At 46.3% G+C, this 24,099-nt stretch overlaps 1 protein-coding gene across 3 annotated transcripts in view; it reads right to left on the reverse strand.

The window, feature by feature from the left end:
- Positions 1 to 24,099, reverse strand: part of TIMELESS (timeless circadian regulator) — a 327,088-nt gene that overhangs the window by 157,437 nt on the left and 145,552 nt on the right. For all 3 annotated transcript variants that reach the window (XM_078689100.1, XM_078689101.1, XM_078689102.1), the window contains exon 17: positions 8,611 to 8,812. In XM_078689100.1, coding sequence (XP_078545226.1) covers positions 8,611 to 8,812 — 202 coding nt within the window. The remainder of the gene's footprint in view (positions 1 to 8,610; positions 8,813 to 24,099) is intronic.

A 24,099-nucleotide genomic window follows, 5' to 3' on the forward strand; every position in this document is an offset into this window, starting at 1 on the left:
CTAGTTGCTGCATTTTCATTCCTAATAACGCGCCGTCTGTTTATTCAGCTATAACCAGACTTCATAAAATTGCCCATCAGTTACACCAGAATCCAGGCACCTGGACATGGTCCGGTTGGCTCTGGAGTATTATATCTGCCTGGGGATGGAAAGTATTGTCATTCCTAGGTATTGCAGTAATGATCATATTCAGTTGCTGCCTCTGTATACAATGTGGCCCTGCGATTTGCGGCATTTGTGCTACCTCTTGTATTCCTAGTCCTAAATCCCGTTCCAAGACAATTCGAGACGAGCAAATGATGCTATATGAAATGATAGATGGTATCATGAATATTGATGTTTCCTGATGGAAACGTAGGGCACAAGGAGGGAATGTGGAAAAGTAAATTTTGCCATGTTGTATGTGCCTACGTGTTCCCCATCTTATGTTATATGTGCATGATCGATATGCATGTATTCCCCTCTGATCGATTAAAGACGCAATTACAGTTGTGTCCATCTCTAGTATGCCAGTTTCCAGTCCTCGTGAATACAACGAATATTAGGCCTATGTAAACCTACGTTGCCACGTTTCACAGTGTGCACGTTAATTCATTGAATTATCCCCGTTTCTAGGCCTCAAAAGGGCCCGGACTCAGATTCAGCTCCTGTTTCCTGAACCCTCTCCGAGGAGCGATACAGCCCCCACCTGTATCCCTGACCTTTCACTTACTTCATGTCTCGCAGTGTCCGGCTCGGCCTGGCTCTGCCTCCCAGTCTGCCAAGAATATGTTATGTTTCTAGTTATCAGTCCAACCCTCCTTCTCTGCATTCCTAAGCTACTGAATCGCATCAATAGTTTCCGTCACGGTCTAGCCGTTATGTCTCCATGTAAGAGAAATACTGTATTTATATTCATAGAATATTCCTCGCACACACACTACATATAGAATTATGCATGCACCAGTCTTAGAGTCTATTAGCCTTTGCCCTGATAACTTTTGGATTCTATCAACATGTACTCTAAACACTAGATACTAGATATGCCTGGGTACATGTCGCTCTGACCCTCCAGACTTTAGTCTCCTCTTCTAGCGCAGAAGTCATAGCCCCCCAGTTCTCCCTAGTAACACGTCATTGTCAGTTTGCACGCACCACTAGGTTAGAGGTCCCAGCTGCTCAGGTAGCCCCCTCCATGTTTCCGCCCCATTTTATGACATATTCTGTTACGTTTACATCACATGTCTATGTATACGCCCTGTACACGCCTTCTTGTTACATCATGTTGCCCTTATCTTTCGCGACTGCTACAAACCCCGCCTACTGCTACGCCTACTATATTGAATGTAATGTATTCTGTTTAACTATAAATATTGTGCACTGTTATTAAAAGTTAGCCTTATTCCTGCCCCCGGCAGCTGCCATCCTATTCCCATACAGGCTGTCCTGTCCTTTATGCTTGATTAAAGCCTGTCAACTCCAGCTACCTCGAATCTTGACTCTTATTTATTGAGCTACCTGTTTATTGATTATAGTCAAAAATAGATCCGGTAATTAATTATTTATTTACCACAATTTCTGAGGGCTACCTCCGCTCTCGTAGGTTTTGCTCAGAAGCTCAGGAATGGTCAGCCACAGAAATGATTAAGATTAGGGCTCCCGATTTTATGGTATATATTTTTTGGCCATTTCCGTCTGTATTTATCCATATTATTTTTTTGCCATTTTATCTGTATTTATCCATATTTATTTTGTGTTTGCGTATAAATGAAGTCTTAAAACTGTACATTTCCATATCTATTTAAGTGACCGACACGCACTCATACTTTAATGCCTTTCATGTTTTAGCTATTTAAGCTACCAAATATTACACAATATATACACTGGTAGATATTGGCACTATACCCTAAATATATGTCAACATAGTTCGTTATTTAAAGACATTTCATCCTGTTTTTTTTATTTCCCATGCTGTCCATCTGCTCAGCTACTGGCCTATAATTCATGCAAGAAAGCACGGAGAGTCACTTAAAAGAAGCACAATTTTCTGTATTTATCCACGTTTAAAGATAAATGCAGACAGAAAACACATTGTTTTCTGTCTGTATTTACCTGTACAAATCTGTAAAAACGGAAAACCGGGAGCCTTAATTAAGATCTACCAGGTGAAATGTATCAGCGTAGCCATCTACGGCGCCAGGGTGTGGGGCCATGCTAACGTGGATGTCTTACAGAAGACTGAGAATAGCTTCCTGAGATATCTATTGGCCCTCCCCCAGAGCTCCTCGACATATTGCTGCCATTTAGAATTAGGATTGTAATATGTATCCGACATCATTCGAATCCAACCAATCCTTTTATGGCATCGTGTCTGGACATCGGAACACTGCGAATTGTCACGACGCCTTATCAATGACTGCCTTATGCTAGATAAAATGCACAAGATTAGTTGGCTTGTCTATGTGAAAAACTTTCTGGTCGATGTAGACCTAGTGAGATTTTTTAATCATCCATCCACCATTTTCTAAATCACGAGGAAAAACTTTAAAAAGTTGTGTTTATCCATCTAGGGCAGCTACGATTATCTCGAGAGATTGGTAAAACCTCAGTCCAGCACATCTTAGCTATTCAGATCACGTTTAGGATGCAACCTTATTTAATGTATAATCTGAATATGTATGAGAAGCTCCTACTGACTCGGTTTAGATTTAACATCTTTCACAGACTCATAACTTTTCCCAAACAGAAAGACTAGTCCAAGAATCTCTCAGTGTGCCCATGCGATGACGTGTCCTCACAATCATTAACAGTGTTATTTTGTAGATTTTATGATCATCCTCGAAGGAGATGGATTGTTCCTATATTGAGACTGATGGGTCTACGTGGTCGCCCAGCTTTTCTCGGGCTCCAATTTGTGGAAAACTAAATGTATGCAAAATCCATAGCCTGTTATTTGAAGGTCTGCGTTAAACATCGCTCAAATCTTGCCTAATTTCGGATGCACTTGCTTTTTAAACTGAAATATTCTCTTTTAATACCCCCCTCTTTGAAATAATAATTGAATCTATAATTCACTCAGTGTATTGATTGTTTTTATTGTTTGTACGTGTTTTTATTTGTACTTTTGTGGTCGCCTAATAATTATGGAAACCGAATAAAGGAATTGAACTGAACTGAACGGAATCTGCTGGGAATAAAAGCAGAGAACTTTTCAGTATAGTGAAAAGTTTCTTGACAACCAAGGCGGGAACCAATCACCCCTCCTTTTCTGGGAACCGGAATAACCAGCTAGCCAATTTCTTCTACACAAAAATCACTGAGATCCAATCTACATTTGACCTGCAGGATAGACTTGGGAAGAAGGACCCCCTCTTACACTACAGTTTTAACAAACCAGGAAATGCTTCCCTTTCCTGTTTTCCCCCAGTCTCGCTGGAAGCCTCTCTGGCAATAGTGAAGGGATTGAAGTCGGGCTCCCCGTCAGACTCTGGCCCTGCTAAATTTCTGGCTGCAATGGCAGAGATACTGAATCCTACAGTTAACAGTATCCTGAATCTATCCTTGTGTACGGGGCAAGTCCCGGAGAAGTGGAAAAATGCTAAAATATTTCCACTGTTGAAGAAACCATCAGCAGACCAAACGATTCCGGCTAACTATAGACCCATCTCCCTCCATCCGTTTTTTGCCAAAACATTGGAAAAATACGTGCATTCGGTTGTCTCCAACTTTGTTGAAACAAATAATATTCTTAATTGTAGGCAATCAGGTTACCGGTCCAACATTAGCACTGAGACGGCCCTACTGGAGATTTCGGAGACCATCAGAGAGACCCTTGATTAGGGAGGAAAAGCTGTCTTAATTCTTCTGGACCTCTCCGCTGCTTTCGACACCGTGCCACATGACCATCTGCTGCAGGGATTGCGGGAATGCGTTTTTGGTGGCACGGTGTTGAAATGGTTTGCTTCCTTCTTGGAGGACAGAATACAAGAGGTCTGGTCTCCTCCCTTCACAGCCAAGATTCCACCTCTGAATGTGGGGGTCCCTCAGGGGTCTTTTTTGAGCCCGGTATTATTTAATCTTTACATGTCCCCCTTAGCTAAGTTGGCGAAGATTATATCTTACTCGGACGACACGCAGTTGTTGTTCACATGTAGGAAGGGGGAAGATTTCAATGGACAGAGGATTAGAACATGTCTGATAGAAGTGTTTTCCTGGTTCCAATTACACCAACTTAAATGCAACCCGGAGAAGTCAGACATTATTTTTTTGGGCTCTCCTCCTCTGGATGTTTGGAAACAGTGGTGGCCTGATGAAATGTCGCCACCCCAGACGGCAGTTAATACAGTGAGAAACTTGGGAGTAAAAATGGATGACAGGCTATCCATGAAAAAGCAAGTTCAGTCAGTAACCAGCACATGTTTCGGACTTCTGAAAATTATCAGGAAATTCCTCTATATGCTACCAATGATGCACAGGAAGTCAGTGGTGCAGGCTCTCATTACCTCCAGACTGGACTATGTTAACATCCTATATCTTGGTCTCCCGGAGTATTTAATAAACAGGATGCACACTGTTCAAAACTCTGCTGCAAGAGCAGTCTTGAAGTTAGGGGCCAGGGAACGGATGTCTCCCCATTTGAAGAAACTACACTGGCTCCCCATTCGGTCCAGAATTATTTTCAAAGCTTTAACGCTTGCCTTCAAAGCTCTCTATGGGGTGGGGGCACACTACATTAGGAATAGAATTTCCTTCTACACTCCCCGTAGATCGCAAAGATCAGCCCACCAATACTTGATCACGGTAACGAATTTTTGTAGAGCCCACTGTGGAGGTCGGTCCTTCAATGTTCAAGTGGCGCGTGTCTGGAATAGCATGCCTCTATTGCTAAGACAGACCACGACCCTTCTGGATGTTAGAAAGCAGGTAAAAACCTGGTTGTTTCAGCAATTACCTTAAATTATTGGTCTCTTTCGGTATCTGCAACTTTTGTTTTCAGGCCTCCTCTGTCATAGCGCCGGAACACTCTGTTGAGTAGCTGTGCATCTATAAATCTTTGATTAACATAACATAACATGAAGCCCTGGGGGTGGTGGTGAGGCCCAAAGACTTGGCCGTGGCCTGCGAGTCTTTGAAGTGCTCAAGGGCAGCATCCACCTCATCTCCAAAGAGACAGGAGCCATAAAAGGGCATGTCCATAAGGTTAGCCTGGACATCACCCGAAAAACCAGATGAAGGGCTGGTGACAAACGGCCACCGTCGTGGAAATCTCTCTATCAAGCCACATCTGATGGCAAACTTAGCTGCGTCTCTTCTGTCTGAGATAGCTTGGGAGAGTAGAGCCCGGTCCTCCTCCGAGATTCTGGGCAGCACCTTTGCTACCGTGTCCCATATCACATGGGAGTAATGGCTCAAAAGGCATGCAGTGCTCACCGACTGCAATGCCAGAATGGCGGAAGAAAACATTTTCTTTCTAAAGTTCTCCAGTCTCTTGGATTACCTGTCTGGGGGTGTGAAAGGGAATGAGACACAAGAAGTGGAAGCCTGGACCACCAAGTTTTGTAGGGTCGAGTGGGTGGTAGGGAAAAGTGGGTCACCCAGTGCAGGGCGATGGCGGCGGGGGATCGTCCTATTCACAGGAGCCCTTGTGCTTGGTTTGGACTACGTTCCCAGAAAGAGATCGGTTATGGCCTTGTTGAAAAGCAGTAGGGGTTCCGAGCTAGAGACCCCAAGGTTGCAAGACCTCTGTCAAGACATTAGTCTTGACCGCCACTGTAGGAAGCTGCAGGTCGAGGACCTCCGCAGCCCTACGCACCCCCATGGCTAAAGATGCTCTCTCCTCTGTAGCCAGGGTAGGAGGGGAAAGCATGCCAGAGTCTGGGGAGGTAAATGTAAATGTGTTGGACTTGTAAAGCGCACAGCTGCCCGTGAGCGTCCCGGCGCTGAAGTCCGCTGGGGAACCCGTCCTGGCTTTCCCTGTGAGATGGTCCCTTCTGGGTATCTCCAAGGTGAAACCAGGCATCCCAGCGTCTGTGGGGGGCCGTTGTAGAGATGAGGCAAGCTTAATGCCCAGAGTTGCCGAGTGTGATCCCTGGTTAGAGTAGGCACCGAGGCGAGAATTGTCGAGTCCGCTGACCCTGGTCCACAACCCTGCCGCGTCGGGAATTGAACCCTGGTCCCAGGCCGTTCTCTGCTTCCAGGTCTGCCGCCTCTAACCAGTGAGCCACACCTCTCCACCTGTCCAAACTACTGGCATCACCCAGTTCCTCGTGTCAGTCCACATCTTGTTGGTGCAGGATTTCGAAGGGATCCTCTCCCCCCTCCCAATCCTCTTCCTCCATCCCTAAACCTTCAGAATAGGGCAGGGTGTACGGCCTGGAGCTGTACGGCATGGAACCGTATGGCTCCGTCAGCCTCAGTGTCTGAGGACGCCAAACCGGTTCCGTGCCGTCGAGAATGAGATTCGGGGAGGCGCCGCCGGAGGACCTAGACGCCGGACATAATGCTGGGGAAGTTCGCTGTGGAGGTGCGACCGGCGCCGGTCCGGACCTGGGAACGGATCTACTCAGAGGCCGTGGCGCTGGGTCCACTGGAATGGGAACCACGGGGGCCCCTCATCCTCTGAGCCTGCGGGGACCGAAGGCGAGCCAGCAGGGTCAGGCCACCCAAATATGGTGCACAAGGCGCCATAAAATTCCTTCAGCTGGGCGGGGCGCTCCCAGAAAGGGGGGAAATGCGGAGCAGACACAGGCATCAGTTCCACAGATCATGGCCTCAAACGCCGAGGTTATTCCGCTGCGTCGCAAGATGGGCGGGGCGAAGTCGAAGCACGCTTTGACTTCTTGTATCGCCTCTTACCGGACTTCGATGAAGAGGACTTCGATTCACTGAGCGGTGCTCGGACCTTCCTCTCGACCAAGACTTGGACAGGGATAAAGACCGACCTCTGCAGTGCAGGATGCCGGGCCGCGAGAAGCTTTAGGGACTACTCCCTCAAAGCCTTTGGCGCGATGACCCGGCAGTCGGAGCACGGCTTAGAGTCGCGGTCGCGCACCAGGCTTCAAAGACAAACTAAATGGGAGTCTGTGACCGACATGGCACAGTGAAAGGCGGTGTACGGCTTGAACCCTGAAGTCTTCTTGCTCGACATGACTAAACACACCAACAAAGTTGACAAAAAGTCAATAAAAGTCTGTCAAAAAATGACAGGGGGTAGCTCTTCAACGGCTGGTGCAGAAATAAAAGAACTGACATCAGCGAGCCGAAGTGGCGGTTATATTGATGATGCAGATTTCATAATGACGTCGCACGGAGTCGACAAACGCCATCTACCGGCGCGCAGGGGTACTGCTAAGAAAAATCTTTCGGATCCAGCCTGACGCCTGGAAGTTCAAAGTTAAGGAATCTGCGGCTAGATGTCTCTATCAGATGCTAATGATGCCAGTTCAGGGGCGGCGCAGTGAACCTGTGGACTGGTGTGACGAGTGACTTGGCTGGCACCGGAGATGGAGCAGCCGACTACAAAAGGCACTGAGCTAGCATAGAAGGCATAAACATGTCATATGTCATACTGCCCCAAGGGGCACAAAGATGCTCCAGATGGGACTGCGCCCCATATGAAAATCAAAACCGTGGCATTAACAAATGCTGCTGGTCCAACCCCAGGGCTAGAAAGTAAAGATAAGGTAACATGGGCTACTGAGGCTACATTTGATGGGCAAGTTTGTGTTCTGGGGTGAACCCCCCTGCGGAACTGGTTGAGTCTGGGGGCGGGGTGGGACAATATCCAACTCTGGATCCGAGGACAAAGGTCATGTGTGAGTTGGAGGTCGCCTGGGTGGATTACCTTTGGAGGAAGCCCTATGTTACTTCGGTCTACTCAATGAGTGAGAGGATGGAGATCTCAAACATCTTTGGGAGCGGTACCTGCATGTCTTGTGTTCACGGGTCCACTCAATGTAAAATTTCACCTGCCTCTCAATGGATCACCTTGGGTTGCCCACTGAGGCAGGACACTCAGGATATTGAGTCATGGTTTAACCACAAGCAAACTGAGTGAGCGTCGGTAATGGACATCTGTCCCTCACAGTCCCTAGAGGTCTTAAATCCCAAACGCTTCGCAGAAGATAGCTTGGGACTGCTGTTAAGAATACTATGTGTTTTGAGGTAATGTGCAAGGAGCAAAGCTGTGAGAGAATGAACTCCAGATCTAGGTAGAAGGCATTGAAAACAGAACTGATGTCGCGGAGCTGGGTGCTACATGACTTTGCTGACAACACCTTGCTTCTAGTGCAGGCAGAGCTAGTGCACCTCTACTGACATCCAGTCTAATACCTGGGAGTATTCAATATGTAAACAATCTAAAGGTAGAATTATCTAACAGAGCAATTCATTTCAATGCTTTAAATTGTAAGTAACATGTAATCTCAATTGCTTAGGTAAAAGTTTTTGGCTGGTAGCGTACATTTTAAAGTTTTGTAAGAAAAATATTTGTCCAGTTGAAGTGTGTGCCTTCAGTCAGGGCAGCGACAGAGAGGTGTGATTGGAGGGTACATGGCTCCCCTAAAAGGACTAATCAGAACTTTGCATAGCAGGTTAATAGGATTTATAATGGAGCTTCACTTTCACACTCACCTTGTAGATACCAGCTGCAGGGTCACTAAAAATGTGGTTGAAGAGGTGGAAGACTGATAGTTGGAAGAGCAGGCCCTCCATTTTGAGGTCGTAACTTATGCGATGTAACATCTTCACTATACAGTGGTTGGTGTGGGCACTGTTATCCTGGTAGTGCTTGAGCAGCAGAAGGTAAGCTTTGATGGCAGCTGGGTTGGCAAACCTGCACAGAAAACACATGACAAACACTAAATTAAAACAAGAGCTATGAAAGAAAAAGCTGAATGCCTATAGACTAATCACAACACCACATCCCAGGTTTCTGCCACGTCTGTATTTATAGGCACACATTTCTCACTCTATAGTGGATAATTTAAGTACTGAAAACATAGTTATTACAGGTAGAAATTAGGTAGAGCAAATCTGTTTTACTTCTTTTTTTTTTTTTAGAGTAAAAAAAACATATGGATGGCTCAAAACAAGCCCTCTATCAAGAACTTGGGGATGTGGCTTGACCAGAATCTCTCCATGGATACCCAAGCTAAAAAACTCTCAGCTACCTACTTTGGTATTCTACGCTTGATTAGTAAGATCATAAACCTTCTCCCAGAACAGGCGCAGAGAATGGTGACTCAGGCACTAGTTGTCTCAAGAATGGACTACAGTAACTCATTATACCTAGGGGTCCCCAAATACGTAGTCAACAGGCTGCAGGTTGTTTAAAATGCGGCGGCCAGGATGCTACTAAAAATTCCCAAGCAGGAGTCAGTGAAAGCCTCATTGAGCAAACTACCCTGGCTTCCTATCCAATCCAGGGTCAAGTTTAAGGCACTCTGCCTAGCCCACAAAACCATGCATGGCAGGGGCCAGCCCTGTTATGGGCTCTCATCTCATCTTATGTAACCAACAGGTCCCCCAGGTCCTCGTATAATTCCTTAATGAGCACAACAAGGATAAAAAGAGCCTGATGGCGAGGGAAATCCTTCACTCATCTGGTCCAAAAACTTTGGAACTCAATGACCAATGAATTGAGATTTTTGAAGGACCTACGTAGTTTCAGGAAGAAACTCAAAACGTGGCTCTTTCCATGATTGCCCCTCCACACCGATCTGTCTCTTTCTCTGCAGCGCTGGGAAGCCCTTGGGTAGCTATGCGCTTCCCAAAATCACATAAACCTATTTAACTTAGTTCAGTGACACTGCTTTCACCCAGTTACAAAGCACAGACAAGGATCTGACAGATTCAAAGAACCCCCCCATATTCCTTTCCTCATCACCACCACCGCCACCCCCCAAAGTCCACAAAATCAAATATTGCCCTTTTTGGCTTCTCTAAGCTCTCCTGTCCAGCTCGTTGGGCAAAAATTAAACTTGGTAGATTCTGAGACATGAAAGAAAAGTATATTCGCATACATTCCTTGTTCGCCCCAACATATAAATTAGACATAACATCATTCTAAAATACAGGTCTGATCCATCTGAATGTTCCTTCCAAACCCCAAATGTATTTCAGCATAGGTTTACGGCCTGTAAAGGATGTCAGCTAAAAAGGCCTTAATCAATGGAGAAGTGTGGCTCACTGGTTAGAGGAGGCAGACTCTGATGCAGAGGTCAGACCCGGGACCAGGGTTCAATTCCCGACGCGGCAGGGTCTTGAGCCCAAATGTCCACGGACTCGATAATTCTCACCTCGGTGCCTACTCGAATCATGGGTTCACACTCTGCAGCTCTGGGCAATAGCTTGCTTAATCTCCACTACGGCCCCCCCGCGGCGGGATGCCTGGTCTTCACCTTGGGGATGCCAGTAGGGGTAATCTCGCAGGGAAAGCCAGGACGGGTTCCCAAAGCAAGCGCTAAGAGACCTGTCGGTGATTTGGCTCTATATAAATCGAAATTAACATAACATAACAATGAGGTAATATAATAGGTAAGAATGCCTGCAAGAGATTTATTTACATAAATGTATTTGACCATTTTTTATTATCATTAGGTCATATTTTGACATCAACAATTCAATTTACACCTAAAAATAATTTCTAAAAAACAATTACTTAGAGAGGAAAACATTCAAAAGCAGGTGTGTAGATTAATAATTTTATATTGATTTTTTAAAATTTATATATACAATAGAGGTTCACAAAAAAAATCGATCTCAACAAACATTGCCAACGGTTTTTGTTGAATTACATCTATCTTAAGGGACCACATGCCAATATATAGAATACCTAAATCCTATATCCAGTACTTGAACCTGTCCAGAAAGCAGAACTAAGTTACAAATAACACACTTGAGGATAACTTTTAGAGGAAATTGAACAGTGCATCGATATTTCGGTCTCTCTAAGTCAAAGAGACCATCTTCAGGACTGTGGATATTTCAGGAGGATGGAAAAGCCCTCTCTGAATTCCCAAAGTGGGCTTTTGTGAGTTGGACTGAGAGGCCTTCTCCGATTGGACTTACTAGATATATCCAATCCAAAAATTCTTTATTTCGGCCATTGAGACCATAAAAGATTCATTAAAACATTTAAAAGACATCCACATACAATAAAAACATAACATGGTACGTTCCATAGGTAGTTCATTTCCCTGAAGAGTTTAAACATGGGTAGCAATTTCATTACAATTCATATCAGTATTCAGTCTTTTGGTATTTTCCCCCTTATCTGCCACATGGCCATTATAAACTTAGCAACTGCAAAGACAATGTGGGGCAGGGTACTTGTCTTCAGTATTCTGTATGAATGCAAGTAATTTCTTATGCCCAAGTTCCTACAAAAAGGCACTAGCCAGTATTTCCTCGGTCTAGTGTAGGCCGGACAATAGAACAGAGCGTGAATTTCTTCCTCATCGTGGTTATTGCACCCAGGACAGGTTTTTTCATCCCGCGTTGTCCATTTGCAAGTAAAAGTTTTCAGGGGTAGGGTGCCTAGCCTCCATTGAATGAACAATTTCCTTGCTAAGATGGGAAATATGATGTCCATAAAACCTTCAAAATGATAAGAATTTTTGGAATCCAGGAATTGTTCGGTCAGGGTGCCGTTATTGGGTGCACACACCAGAGAGACTAGACTTTTCTCCTTGAATATTTCCACCAGCCTTTTACGAGGGACCCTTTGACAGCCTCTTTCAGGGTCCTCCCATAACTCAGGGAGTCCCAGACGGTGTAGTTCTCTCTTAATAAAGGTCAACCACGGGATTCTGTCACGCTGGTTGAGCTTCATAACGTGCTTAAGGTCTTCCCTGTAATGTGCAAGTTCACCAGTGGACCAGAGCCTGTGCCAAAACCTCAGCGGTTTTAGTTCCAATTCGTCCCCTATTGTGGGGAGCCCCAGATCTAGTCTTAGTGGTAGCAAGGGTGTGCCTTGGGGAAGAAGCAGAAGGCGTCTGAGGAAGTTATTTTCTTCTCTGACTAGTTCTGCCACAGCTTTGTGACCCCACAACTCACTACCATATGATGCGGCCGCTTTGGCTTGGGTTTTATACATCTCCACGGCTGGACTAATGGGTTTAAAGGTTGATGTATTTGCGATCTTCAGGATTGCGCCCGATAATTGGGACAATTTTCACCGGGATGTAGCTATCTGAGGGCCCCATGATAATTTCTCGCACTCTGGAGGTCTCTTCTTATTTAACGTTTTTGTCTAGGACTTGGCTAAAGCAGAGTCCCAAGATGGCTGCCAACTCTTCCTGGTTTGAAGGGCTGGCAGCCAATCCGATTTGAGCATGGGGACTGTCAGATTCTCGGAGGATCATAGTCCCTATATATACACACACAATAGGAAAATGTTAATAACTTTGCAACTACAGAACGGATATACAGCAAATCAGAAAAAGGCACTTCCCTGGACCAATATCTACCTCCCTACAAAATGTGGTGTAATTTCGAATTACCATGGGAAATGCACGTTTTTGACGCTATCCTTTTTTCTTGGCCCCCTCTTGACGGATCACCCCGAAACTTTCCATTTGCAATAAGAATCAGTAGGGCACTTTTTTGGTAAAATTTCATGAAGATTCATCAAACGACGCCAAAGATATAGGCCAGTCAAAAAACGATTTTCCAATGGAGACAAGGTAAATATTATAACTACCTACTGGATAGAGGATACATATATATCGCACTAGCAACTTCCTGGCACTTAGGGGAAAATATGGTGAATTCTATGGTAAACATGTAGCCTGGAAAAGTGCGGGCAACTGATAAATGCAAGTTTATCAGAAATGACAACCCCAAGGTACCAAATATTTATTTCATTCCAAAAATCCACAAAAATGCAGGAAAGCCACCAGGAAGGCCGATGTCGGCACAGAGCAGCCTACTAGAAAATGCCTCAATCTACGTAGACTCTTTTTTACAAGATCTCGTTAAAAAACTACCATCCTATTTAAGAGATACCAGTTACTATATCTTGAAAATGAAAGGATGTGTGTGGAAGGGGAATTTATTTGTTACGGACTCTCGATATGGTGTCATTATACACATGTATCAACCACAAAGATGGACTACGTGCCCTGGAATTTTATTTAAGAACTAATGAGAACATTTTAATCCCACATGACGCAATGTTGATAAGCATGATTAGTTTTTGCCTTAAAAATAATAATGTATTTTTATTTGACAAAACGTATTATCAACAAATGCACGGAGTAGCAATGGAAGCCAGCTTCTCCCCTAGCTATGCCTGTTTGTTTATGGGCTGGTGGGAGAAACTGGTCTTGGGGGTAGCACATAAGGAATACATGGTGAACAATGTTAAACATTTTCGTTTTATTGAGGACTTGTTCGTTGTATAGGAAGGAACTGTGGAAAAAGCAGGAATTTTTGGCTGCTATTAACATAAATAATATGAATTTTAAATTCATGGCCACAATAAGTGAGAGGAATATCCACTTTTTGGATGTAGAAATGTATATAGCAGATAACACCATTGAAAAGAGAATTTATAGCAAAGAAACAGCGGGCAATTCAGTGTTGCATTCCACTAGTTTCCATCCCGACACCTAATTGAAAGCCTTCCCTATGGAGAAATGACTAGAATAAAGAGTATGCAGCAATCAGCTTGATCTAACAGCTGCACAACTAGAAAGTAAAAAGAGGTTTCTGGAAAGGGGATACTCTAGGAAGACAATAGAGGCAGCCATTACAAAATCCAATAATCAAGAAAGATTCCTCCTATTACAAACAAAAAAGACAAGAGATGAAAATGCAGAGCAACCAGCACCAGAAGTCAGGTTGATTTTAACTTATAATGCCCAACAACGAGAAATAAAGAAAATCATGCAACGTAACTGGCCAATTTTGAAAAGCGACCCAGTAATTGGCGAAATTATGCCATGCACTTTGGGGGTGACCTATAAGAGAGCTCCGTCCATGCATAACAGCTTAGTGAGTAGCAGCCCAGAAGTTAAGGAGCAAAGAAAATGGTTTCATTAAATGTAAAAGCTGTAAGGCATGTCAGTACGGAGTCAGTACCAAAACGTATAGGTCAGCATTTAGTGAGAAAATCTTAAAGATCAATAAACCACTATAATTGCAAAACTGAATATGTAATTTACATTTTAGAGTGTTCTTGCATATTAAATATGTGGGCAGTACTAAGTTCTAAGTTAGTCTGATTCTAAAGCATGTGATCTGAGAAGCCATTTTTTTAAAGGGACGGGATCTGCCTCCCCTGCACCAAAATAACCGCTGGGAGGACACAGAGATGGGTTTAAGAAGACCTAATTTTTAATACCTACCAAGTCCTAAGTACCATAAAATGTATCACCTCGAACACCTCACTTCATTGACATGTGCCAATCTCCATTTAGCCAAATTAGAAGCACTCGCTGAACACAGACTTGAATAGGCTGAACACAAGCACTAGGCACTACTTAAAAAAGCATAATTACACACTTCAACTTGGAAGTACCTAGGAGTGATTCAATTTGGTGAGTTGCGCTACACATGGCTCCACACACACATCAAATCCCAAGTTGACAATAGACAGCAGATCTTTCCAGCCACAAGTCTTGCATCAATAGCTCAATGTGTTGATTGTCTGCTGTGCAGACCTGAGTGTGTAATTGAAGGTTGCAAGTTTCAAACACTGATGGAGCCTTTATGCTTCTGAAGTCTATGAAATTCAGAACCAACAACCAATCCAATTAATAGCTAATCAGAGGCAATAGAATTTGTGGTGGCATAAGAGGATGGAGACAGGCATGTAAGAATGGAGCTAAGCACCTCTCTTACTGTATTTCTGCATTATTTATTTTTGTTCAGTACATTTTTATTGAAAATATACCGGTTTAAAGCAAAACATATAAAAACATACAGCAAAAACAGAATGATATAAAATTAACACGGCAGTGTGTGCCAAGGTCAAATGAAGATAGAGAGAAAAGGGGTGTGAAAGCAGGACCGCACTCGAAAAAGGAGTGTTCTATCAGACACTGCAACGATTGTAAGATAACCATGTCATGGTTCACTGTAAAGTAGTTTTATTACTCTGACACAGATCTTAGACGATAAGCAAGAAAGATCAGTAAAACCAAATACATAACAGCAGACACATTTTCAAAGACATGTGTCATTACACCCTGCATGCTTGATGGTTCAGTGTTTGAAATGTAAGAGTCAAGTTTAGTCCTGATAAATCTTTTCAGACGGTGAATGTTGAAAGGAGATATTATCTGCCCCTCTGGTAAACGTAAGCCATTCTTTCCAAGTACTGAATGTGATCCAAGAGGAGTATTCCCAATTATTAAGGATTATGGAGGAAAATTATACAGCCTAAGGTAAGCATTAAGTCAAGGAGACACCGATCTGTATCTTAGTTGATTGTAGGATCATTAGAATCAGTAAGCAAGTAGGTGAATTCCTGAGATGGATGAATATGTGATGTTAATTAGATTAATTAAAAAATCTTCGGTTAAAAAGTTTTGTGAGCGGGGCAATAAAACAACATATGTGGTAACAAGCCAGTGTCTGTATTGCAATTCCAAAACATTTGGGTTATCTAGTATCTTCAAAGTATGTAATCTGGAGGATATCCAAAATATCCTGTTTAAGAGCATGAATTTTGTGTGTGATAGCGTGATTTTTCATCTGAATGGGAAGAGCCATATTTTCTCCAGGGTTGAACTGTTATTCAGTAGGTACACAATCGTTTTAACACTTTATTTTTAACAATTTTTCTCACATTCATTTTATTTTTTGCTTTCAACAGCACATACCCTTTAAAGACTACATGACCAACTTTGTTAAACTTCTGTATTGTTTGCATTATTGAAGGATCTAACTCATGTTTGGTGTGTTTATTTGAATAGGACTTTAGTCCAGAGAAAATTAGGAAGTCTATATTCTGTAAGTGCAATTGATCCTGAAGGTGTTGGAAAATATAAAGGTTTCTGAATGGTCCCAAGTTGTTTATCTTATTGTATTTCCTTGGATAACTATTCTATACAATCTATAGGGATGCCATCTAGTTTCAAGTTTATTACACAACAAAAAGGCGAGGTAGACTGTTTTATTTTAATTGTCAGTAAAGCATCCATTTTTAAGAGGCCTTTTTTTCGTGTTCTGCATAATGTATTTAGAAAGTGGTGGGAAATAAGATCAGAGCAAAGTCTTTTAGCAGTTATTTTTTTACCAGCAACCAGGCTGGATGATAGGAATCTGACTGACTAAACATCTGGAGTCTTGATTGAACAGAAAGCCAGTTTGGCATTTCCAAAAGTCTGCTAAGTCAACCCCACCTAGTTGTTTGGATAGTTTAAATTTCTTTAATGTAAATTTTCCACAGGAATGTTTTTAATGCTAAGTGCAATTTATTAAGGAAGACTTCCAAGAGGGGTAGAGGGATCAAACTTATTAAGTAAGTCACTATAGGTGTTATCATTTTGACATTTTCGGTCATTCCCCACCAGTTTTCTAGCAGGTGTGCACACTTTTTCTTTTGTAGATGTTTCACTGCATCTAATACTTTCTAGAGTATTATCTTTGAATTTTATTACTAAGTATTTTACCCGTCTGGGTTGCTAGAACAGGCTAGATTCACTTATCACTTCTCTTTTTCCCAAGCAATTTAGAGATTTGACTTTGGATTTGTCCCTCTTGAGGGAGTAGCCCAATACTAGGAGTATGATTCAAATGCTTCTATTAAGGCCTGTATGGATGGAGAGGCAGCTTCCTTAACAACGAAGATATTGTCCACAGACTGCTACTTTAATAGACATTAGCCTCAATACTATGTAGGAAAGGTTCTAAAGCACAAGTTACTTACCTTCGGTAACGATATATCTGTAAGAAACTGTAGTTCGCGTTAGATTGCTTACCTTACAATATCCCCAGGCGTCAGACTGGATCCAGAAAGTTTTGCGTAGCAGTACCCCTGCGAGTCGGTAGGCGTCGTCTGCGGCTCCGCGTCCGTCTTCAGCACCGGAATGACGTCGGAGTACTTGGACGCGGCCCTTGCACGCCGACGTCAGTTGTTATACACAGCTTTTCTGCGCCAGGAACGCAGAGCCATGATAAAAACCAACACTGGTGCCATGAAAATAGGGCCCCAAAAGGGATGAACCGTAACCCTAGATATCAGTTCGCAGAACGGGGAGGATGGGTGGGGCGGTAAGGAATCTAACACTAACTACTGTTTCTTACAGATATATCGTTACTGAAGGTAAGTAACTTGTGCATCTGAAAGAAACAGGTTAGTGTTAGATTCCTTACCTTAGAATAGATACCCCAGCAATTCCAACCCCGGTGGTGCGTCTGCGAACCAATGATCACACCAGAAAGTCCTGGAGAACAGAACGGCTGAAAAAGCAGTCTCTCCGGACTTGGCTGTCCAGGCAGTAGTGTCTAGCGAACGTGTGCAGCGAGGCCCCCGTAGCTGCCTGACAGATGTCCTGCAAGGGGACTCCCCGACCCAGGGCAGTAGTAGCCGCCATGGCCCGAGTGGAATGGGCCCTCAGCCCAACAGGAGGCTCCTTTCTAAGCCAAAGAATAGCATACCTTGATGCACAACACGATCCACCGAGAGATGTTCCGCTTGTGCACCGCCCACGTAACCAACAAAGAGCTGGTCGTCCACTCGGAACTGGCGTGTACGATCCAGATAGAATGAGAGCGCACGTTTTGGGTCCAGACGGTGGAGCCTCTCTTCCTCTTCTGAGGGATGCCGAGGCAGAAAGAAGGTGGGCAAGGTGATGGACTGCCTGATGTGGAAGGCTGTGACTACCTTGGGCAGGAAAGAGGGATGCGTTCTCAAGACAACTTTGTCAGGATGGACAGAAAGGAAAGGAGGTTTGGAAGCGAGAGCCTGGAGCTCAGTCACTCTCCTGGCAGAGGTGATGGCAACCAGGAATGCAGTCTTAGGAGTGAGAAGACAAGAGGGCAATTGTGAAGTGGCTCGAAAGGAGCGGACATCAAATAAGTAAGAACAAGGTTCAAGTCCCACTGGGGCATCACGAAAGGAACAGGAGGAAACATGTGAGTGATGCCCTTTAAGAATCTATTTACAATAGGGGACTTGAAAAGAGAAGGCTGATCACGTAGCCTTAAGAAGGCGGAAATGGCAGAGAGGTAGTCCTTGATAGTGCCCAGGGCAGAGCCCTGCTGGGCAAGAGAAAGAAGAAAGAGGAGAACCTCTGAAAGTGTGGCAGAAAGGGGATCCACAGCCTTTGCTGTGCACTATGCCACAAATGTATTCCACCTGCAGGCACATACCGATTTCGTGGAGGGACGCCTGGCTGCCAGAATGACATCACAGACTTCAGGAGGCAGGTAAAATGGCCTCAACTGCCGCCCCTCAATCTCCACGCATGGAGGTGGAGGCTGGACAGGTTCGGGTGGAGGACCGTCCCCTGCTGCTGCGACAGAAGGTCCTCCTGAAGAGGCAGACGAATCGGGGGATCGACTGACATGCTGAGTAACTCGGGATACCAGTATCTTCGTGCCCAGTCCGGAGCCACAAGGATGACTTGGGCCCGGTCGCGCCTGATCTCCTTCAGAACTCTGGGCAGAAGTGGTATAGGCGGAAAGGCGTACAACAGACCGCAGCTCCACTCGCAACGAAAAGCGTAGCTGAGCGAGTGCCGCCTTGGAAATTCCAACGCGCAGAACTGATGACATTGCACGCTCTCTTCGGTGGCGAATAGATCTAACCAAGGCTCTCCCCACTGCTGAAAGAGACCTTGTGCCACGTCCGAGTTCAGACGCCATTCGTGATCCATCATGCACCGATGGCTGAGTTTGTACGCCCTGGTGTTCAGGGTACCTGCGAGGTGTTGAACCACCAGGGTCACGCCCTGATGTTCCAGCCACTGCCAGAGGCGCAGAGCTTCCTGACACAGGGTCCACAACCCCACCCCGCCCTGTTTATTGGAGTACCACATGGCAGTGGTGTTGCCCGTGAACACCTGCACTGCACTCCCCCTGACAGAGGGGAGGAATGCTTTCAGTGCCAGCCGGATCGCCCACAGCTCCAGAAGGTTGATGTGGAGCCAGGACTCCGCCGGAGACCAGAGGCCTCTGATCTCCGCCTCTCCCATGTGGCTTCCCCAGCCCAGGAGGGACGCATCCGTCACGACCACATGCTCCGGTTGGGGTAGGGAGAGGGATCTGCCGCTGACCCAATCGCGGTCCGTGAGCCACCACTGCAACTGTCTCGCAGAGCCCTCGGAGATCAGGACGTGGTCAGACAGTTTGCCCTGATGCTGGGCCCACTGAAACTTCAGGTCCCACTGCAGAGCCCGCATCCGCCAGCGGGAGTGATGCACCATAAGGATGCAGGAGGCCATCAGCCCCAGAAGCCGCAGCTTCAACCTGACCTGACCGAGACCCAGGATAAAGGCTGGAAGATCGGAATCAGAGCCTGAATATCCCGAACCCGCTGTTCGGGAGGATAAACCTGAAACTTTGCCGAGTCCAGAAATGCTCCGATGAAGAGGAGGTTCTGAGAGGGGCACAGGTATGACTTTGGCACATTGATGGAGAACCCCAGCAGGTGTTGCAGGTGGCTGACGACTGTCTGGGGTGAGCCCGCCTTCAACAACCAGTCGTCAAGCTAGGGGAAGACGGACACCCCTAATCTGCACAGATGAGCTGCGACCACCGCCACCACTTTAGTGAACACCCGAGGGGCGCTGGTAAGGCCGAAGGGGAGCACGGTAAACTGAAAGAGCTCGTGGCCTACCGTGAACCGCAGGTAGTGCCGGTGGGCCAGCAGGACGGGGATGTGAAAATAAGCATCCTGCAACTCCAACGCTACCATCCAGTCTCCGGGGTCTAGGGCAAATAAGACCTGAGCCAAAACCAGCATCTTGAACTCCTCCTTCCGGAAGAAGCTGTTGACGTTCCGGAGGTCCAAGATAGGGCGTAGGCCCCCTTTGCCCTTCTTGGGAACCAGAAAGTAGTGGGAATAGCAACCACACCCTACTACTGGCACAGGAACACGCTCGATGGCCCCCTTGGCCAAGAGGGCCGTAACTTCCTCTTTCTGAAGTTGCAAGTGATCCCCCGACACGCGGTGGTACTGCGGTGGCATGGCTGGAAGGGTCGCGTCGAAGGGGAGGGAGTAGCCCTTTCGGAGGATTTGCAGCACCCACCTGTCTGATGTGATGGAGGGCCAGTGGAGGAGGTGATGGCGAACCCTGCCCCCCACTGGCGTCGAATGGGCCTGAAAGCTCTGACTAGGAAGGCTTTGAGGTGGATGCTGTGGGGGTGGATGACGGCTGGCCTCGCCGCTGTCCCCTGGCACCGCCACGGCGGTTACCACGCCCGCCGCCGCGCTGGATGTTAGCCTGCGGCCCGTGGCTGGCAGGACGTGAGGGGGTGCCCCTTCCTTGGCCACGATAGGAGCGAAAGGCAGAAGGTTGCTGGCGCTGGTCCGACAGGCCCAAGGACTTGGCCGTAGCCCTGGAGTCCTTGAAAGAAATGCGTTACTTACCTGTAACAGCAGTTATCCAGTATTGTGTCTTTCATAGATTCACATGCCTGAATCATTCCCCGTCGTCGAGACGGGAGCCTCCGGTATATAGAAAAGTAATGTCCTATAGACATACATAACGAAAAATAGGCCTAAGGGCCTCACCTTAGTAGCCTATCCTCGTCTTTATGCAAAAAGGACCAAACTCTTAGAGCCAGCCAATCAGCTATCACCTCCCTCTAGAACCTTCCCTGCAGGAGCCTCAGTCTCTCAGATTTTCGTACGCACCAAGCTAGGTAGGCGTAATGCAGGTAGAGAGAACGTGAGACCTTCCAGGGGAGGCGGGAGGGTTGCATGTGAATCTATGAAAGACACCAATACTGGATAACTGCTGTTACAGGTAAGTAACGCATTTCTTATCCAGTATTAGGAGTGTCTTTCATAGATTCACATGCCTGAATCAGAGTAGTTAGCAATACATTATGCACATGTCTGATGTAATGATGCCAAATAATCAGTTAGATAATACACTTAGTATCATGCGACTGTAAGCATTAGGATACATCAACATAACCAAATAGAAGAGATGTGCATACCAGGATGGCGGGGTGTAGGAAGGCTCACCTCACTGGAATAGATGTCGAAGCACCGCCTGACCCACAGCTGCGTCCTGCAGAAGCTCAACATCCAGGCAATAGTGTTTGGCGAACGTATGCGGTGACTTCCACGTCGCTGCTCTGCAGATGTCCAGAATCGGCACTCCAGCAAACAGCGCTGCCGATGTGGACATTGCTCTTGTGGAGTGGGCGTGCACCGTGGCATTCAACGGCCGGCCGGCCTTTTCATGGCAGAATGCTATCGCCGAAGAGATCCACCGTGAGATATTCTGTTTCGTGAGAGGAAGACCAAGCCTTGGTCTACTGTAGGCCACAAAAAGTTGTGACGACTTTCTGAAGTCTTTTGTCTTGTCCAAGTAAAACTTTATACACCTTTTGAGGTCTAAGGAGTGTAACGTCCTCTCAGCTGCAGTGGTAGGGTTTGCAAAGAAGGAACGTAGAACCACCGGTTCATTAAGGTGAAAGTCTGAAGGCACTTTTGGTATGAATTTGGGATTCATCCTCAGCACCACTCTGTCCTGTTTGAATTGCATAAATGGTTCCTGAATGGATAGAGCTTGTAACTCGCTGACTCTCCTGGCAGATGTTAGAGCGAGCAGAAGAGCTACCTTCCACGAGATGTACTTGATGGGAGCGCGATGAATGGGCTCAAAAGGATGGCTCATAAGCTGGGTGAGTACCAAGTTTAGATGCCATGTAGGTGGAATCCTTAGAGGTCTTGGATACGATCTATACAAGCCTTTGAGGAACTGTTTGATAAGCCTGCTGGACCAAAGCGAAGGGGCCTTCGAGGATCTAGTGTAGCGTGAAATCGAAGCCAAGTGAACCTTTATAGATGCATGCGCCAGCCCAGACTCCGCCAAGTGTAGAAGGTATGGCAATATCTGTACAGGGGTGATCCGGAGAGGCGACAATTTGTGTTCCACGCACCATAAGCAAAACCGCTTACACTTGAGGGAGTACGTTCTGTTGGTACTGTCCGCTCGTGCTTTCGCTAGGACCTCCCTGCATTCCTGTGGGATGTCTAGATGACAGAATTCTCTGTGCTCAGGAGCCAGGCTGATAATCTGAGCGATGGTAGGTTCGGGTGTTGGATCTGTCCGTTGGACATAGTCAGCAGGTTCGGGTGCTGTTGCAGACGAATCGGAGTTCTGATGGAGAGGCGATGAAGGTCCGAGAACCAGTGCTGCCTCGGCCAGAACGGGGCAATGAGGATCAGGGTACAAGGTTCTGCCTTCATCTTCCTGAGGACCCTGGGAATCATCGGGAAGGGGGGAAAAGCGTACGCAAAGACGCCGAACCAACTGATGGAAAGGGCATTTCCGAGTGACCTTTGTTGGGGACGCCAACTTGCGTAGTTTGGGCATTTGGCGTTCTCCCTGGTGGCAAAGAGGTCGATCCTTGGGATTCCCCATTCTGAGAACACCTGATCCAGTGTACCTTGGTTGAGCTCCCATTCGTGAGTGAGAGACGTCCGTCTGCTGAGTGCGTCTGCAATGGTATTGTCCTTGCCCGGGACATATTCCGCTTTGAGCGTGATCCCTTGGAGCACTAGCCAGTTCCAGATTTCTTGCGATTCGCGTGATAGAGTGAGCGAACGCGTCCCTCCCTGCTTGTTCAGGTAGTGCATCGTCGTGGTGTTGTCCGTCCTGACGAGCACCTGGGAGTTCTGGATACGTGGCAAAAAGGCCTTCAGTGCCAGGAAGACCGCCCGCAGTTCTAGAAGGTTTATGTGGAATTTCTTCTCCTGCTCCGTCCATTTGCCGCTGACTTGGAGGTCCTGGAGGACCGCTCCCCAACCTTCCAGGGATGCATCCGTGGTGATCACCAAAGGTGCTGCTGGAAGGAGGAAGGGTAGTCCTGTCGACCGATTCCTGTGATTCATCCACCATTGCAGGGTCTTGGACATCTGTGGTGTTATTCTCACCGTGTCGTCGAAAGAGCCTGTACTTTGAGTCCATTGGTATGCGAGGGCTTCTTGCAATGGGCGCATCCTGAGGCGGCAGTGTGGGATGAGGAGGATACAGGACGACATCATGCCCAGTAGTGATTTGAAAGTTCGAACTTTTATGGTCTTTCTCGAAGCCACAGCCGTGGCCAGAGATACGATCTTGTGTTTCCGTTCCTTCGAAGGAAATGCTTTTACACATTCCGTGTTCAAGGTTGCCCCCAGGAAGGAGATGCGTCTGGTCGGGGTCATGCAGGATTTCTCGAGATTGAGAGTTAATCCTAAGTGCAGAAAGAGATTGGTGCAGGCGTTGGAGGATGAGGTCGCGCCTGTCGCTGAGGGAGCTTTCACCAGCCAGTCGTCGAGGTAAGGGAAGACCTGGTGACCCATTTGACGTAGGAAGGCTGCCACAGGAGAAAGGCACTTCGTGAAAATCCGCGGCGCGGATTTGAGGCCGAACGGCAGCACTTTGAATTGGTAGTGGCGTCCTGCCACCTCGAATCTTAGGAATTTTCTGTGCCCTTTGAGTATTGGGATGTGGTAGTAGGCATCCTGGAGATCCAGGGATGTCATGAAGTCTCCTCTTTCGAGGATGCCTAGTATTTCTTGGATCGTCACCATCCTGAACGACTGACTCTTTAGGAAAGAGTTGAGGGCTCTGAGGTCCAATATGGGCCTCCACTTTCCCCCCTTTTTGCGAATAAGAAAGAAGCGGGAATAGAATCCCTGTCCTCTTTGAGACGAGGGGACCATCTCGATCGCTCCCTTCTTCAACATCGCAGATATTTCCAGGAGCAAAGGCCGCAGATGTTTGTGTGGAAGTTTGGGTGGCGGTGTTGGAGGTGGGATGGTGATGAATTCCAGGGAATGGCCGAATCTTATTAGTTGTAGTACCCACCGATCTGTTGTTATGAGATGCCAATTGTGTAGGAAATGGGTCAACTTTCCTCCAATTTTGAATGAGGGAGATTGTGGCGGGACTGGCTGGAGTAATCGGTCACTGGCGTCCGCCAGTGCCCCTCCTCTGGTTC

This window comes from Lissotriton helveticus, chromosome 1_1, assembly GCF_964261635.1.
Source record: "Lissotriton helveticus chromosome 1_1, aLisHel1.1, whole genome shotgun sequence".
Lineage (NCBI taxonomy): Eukaryota > Metazoa > Chordata > Amphibia > Caudata > Salamandridae > Lissotriton > Lissotriton helveticus.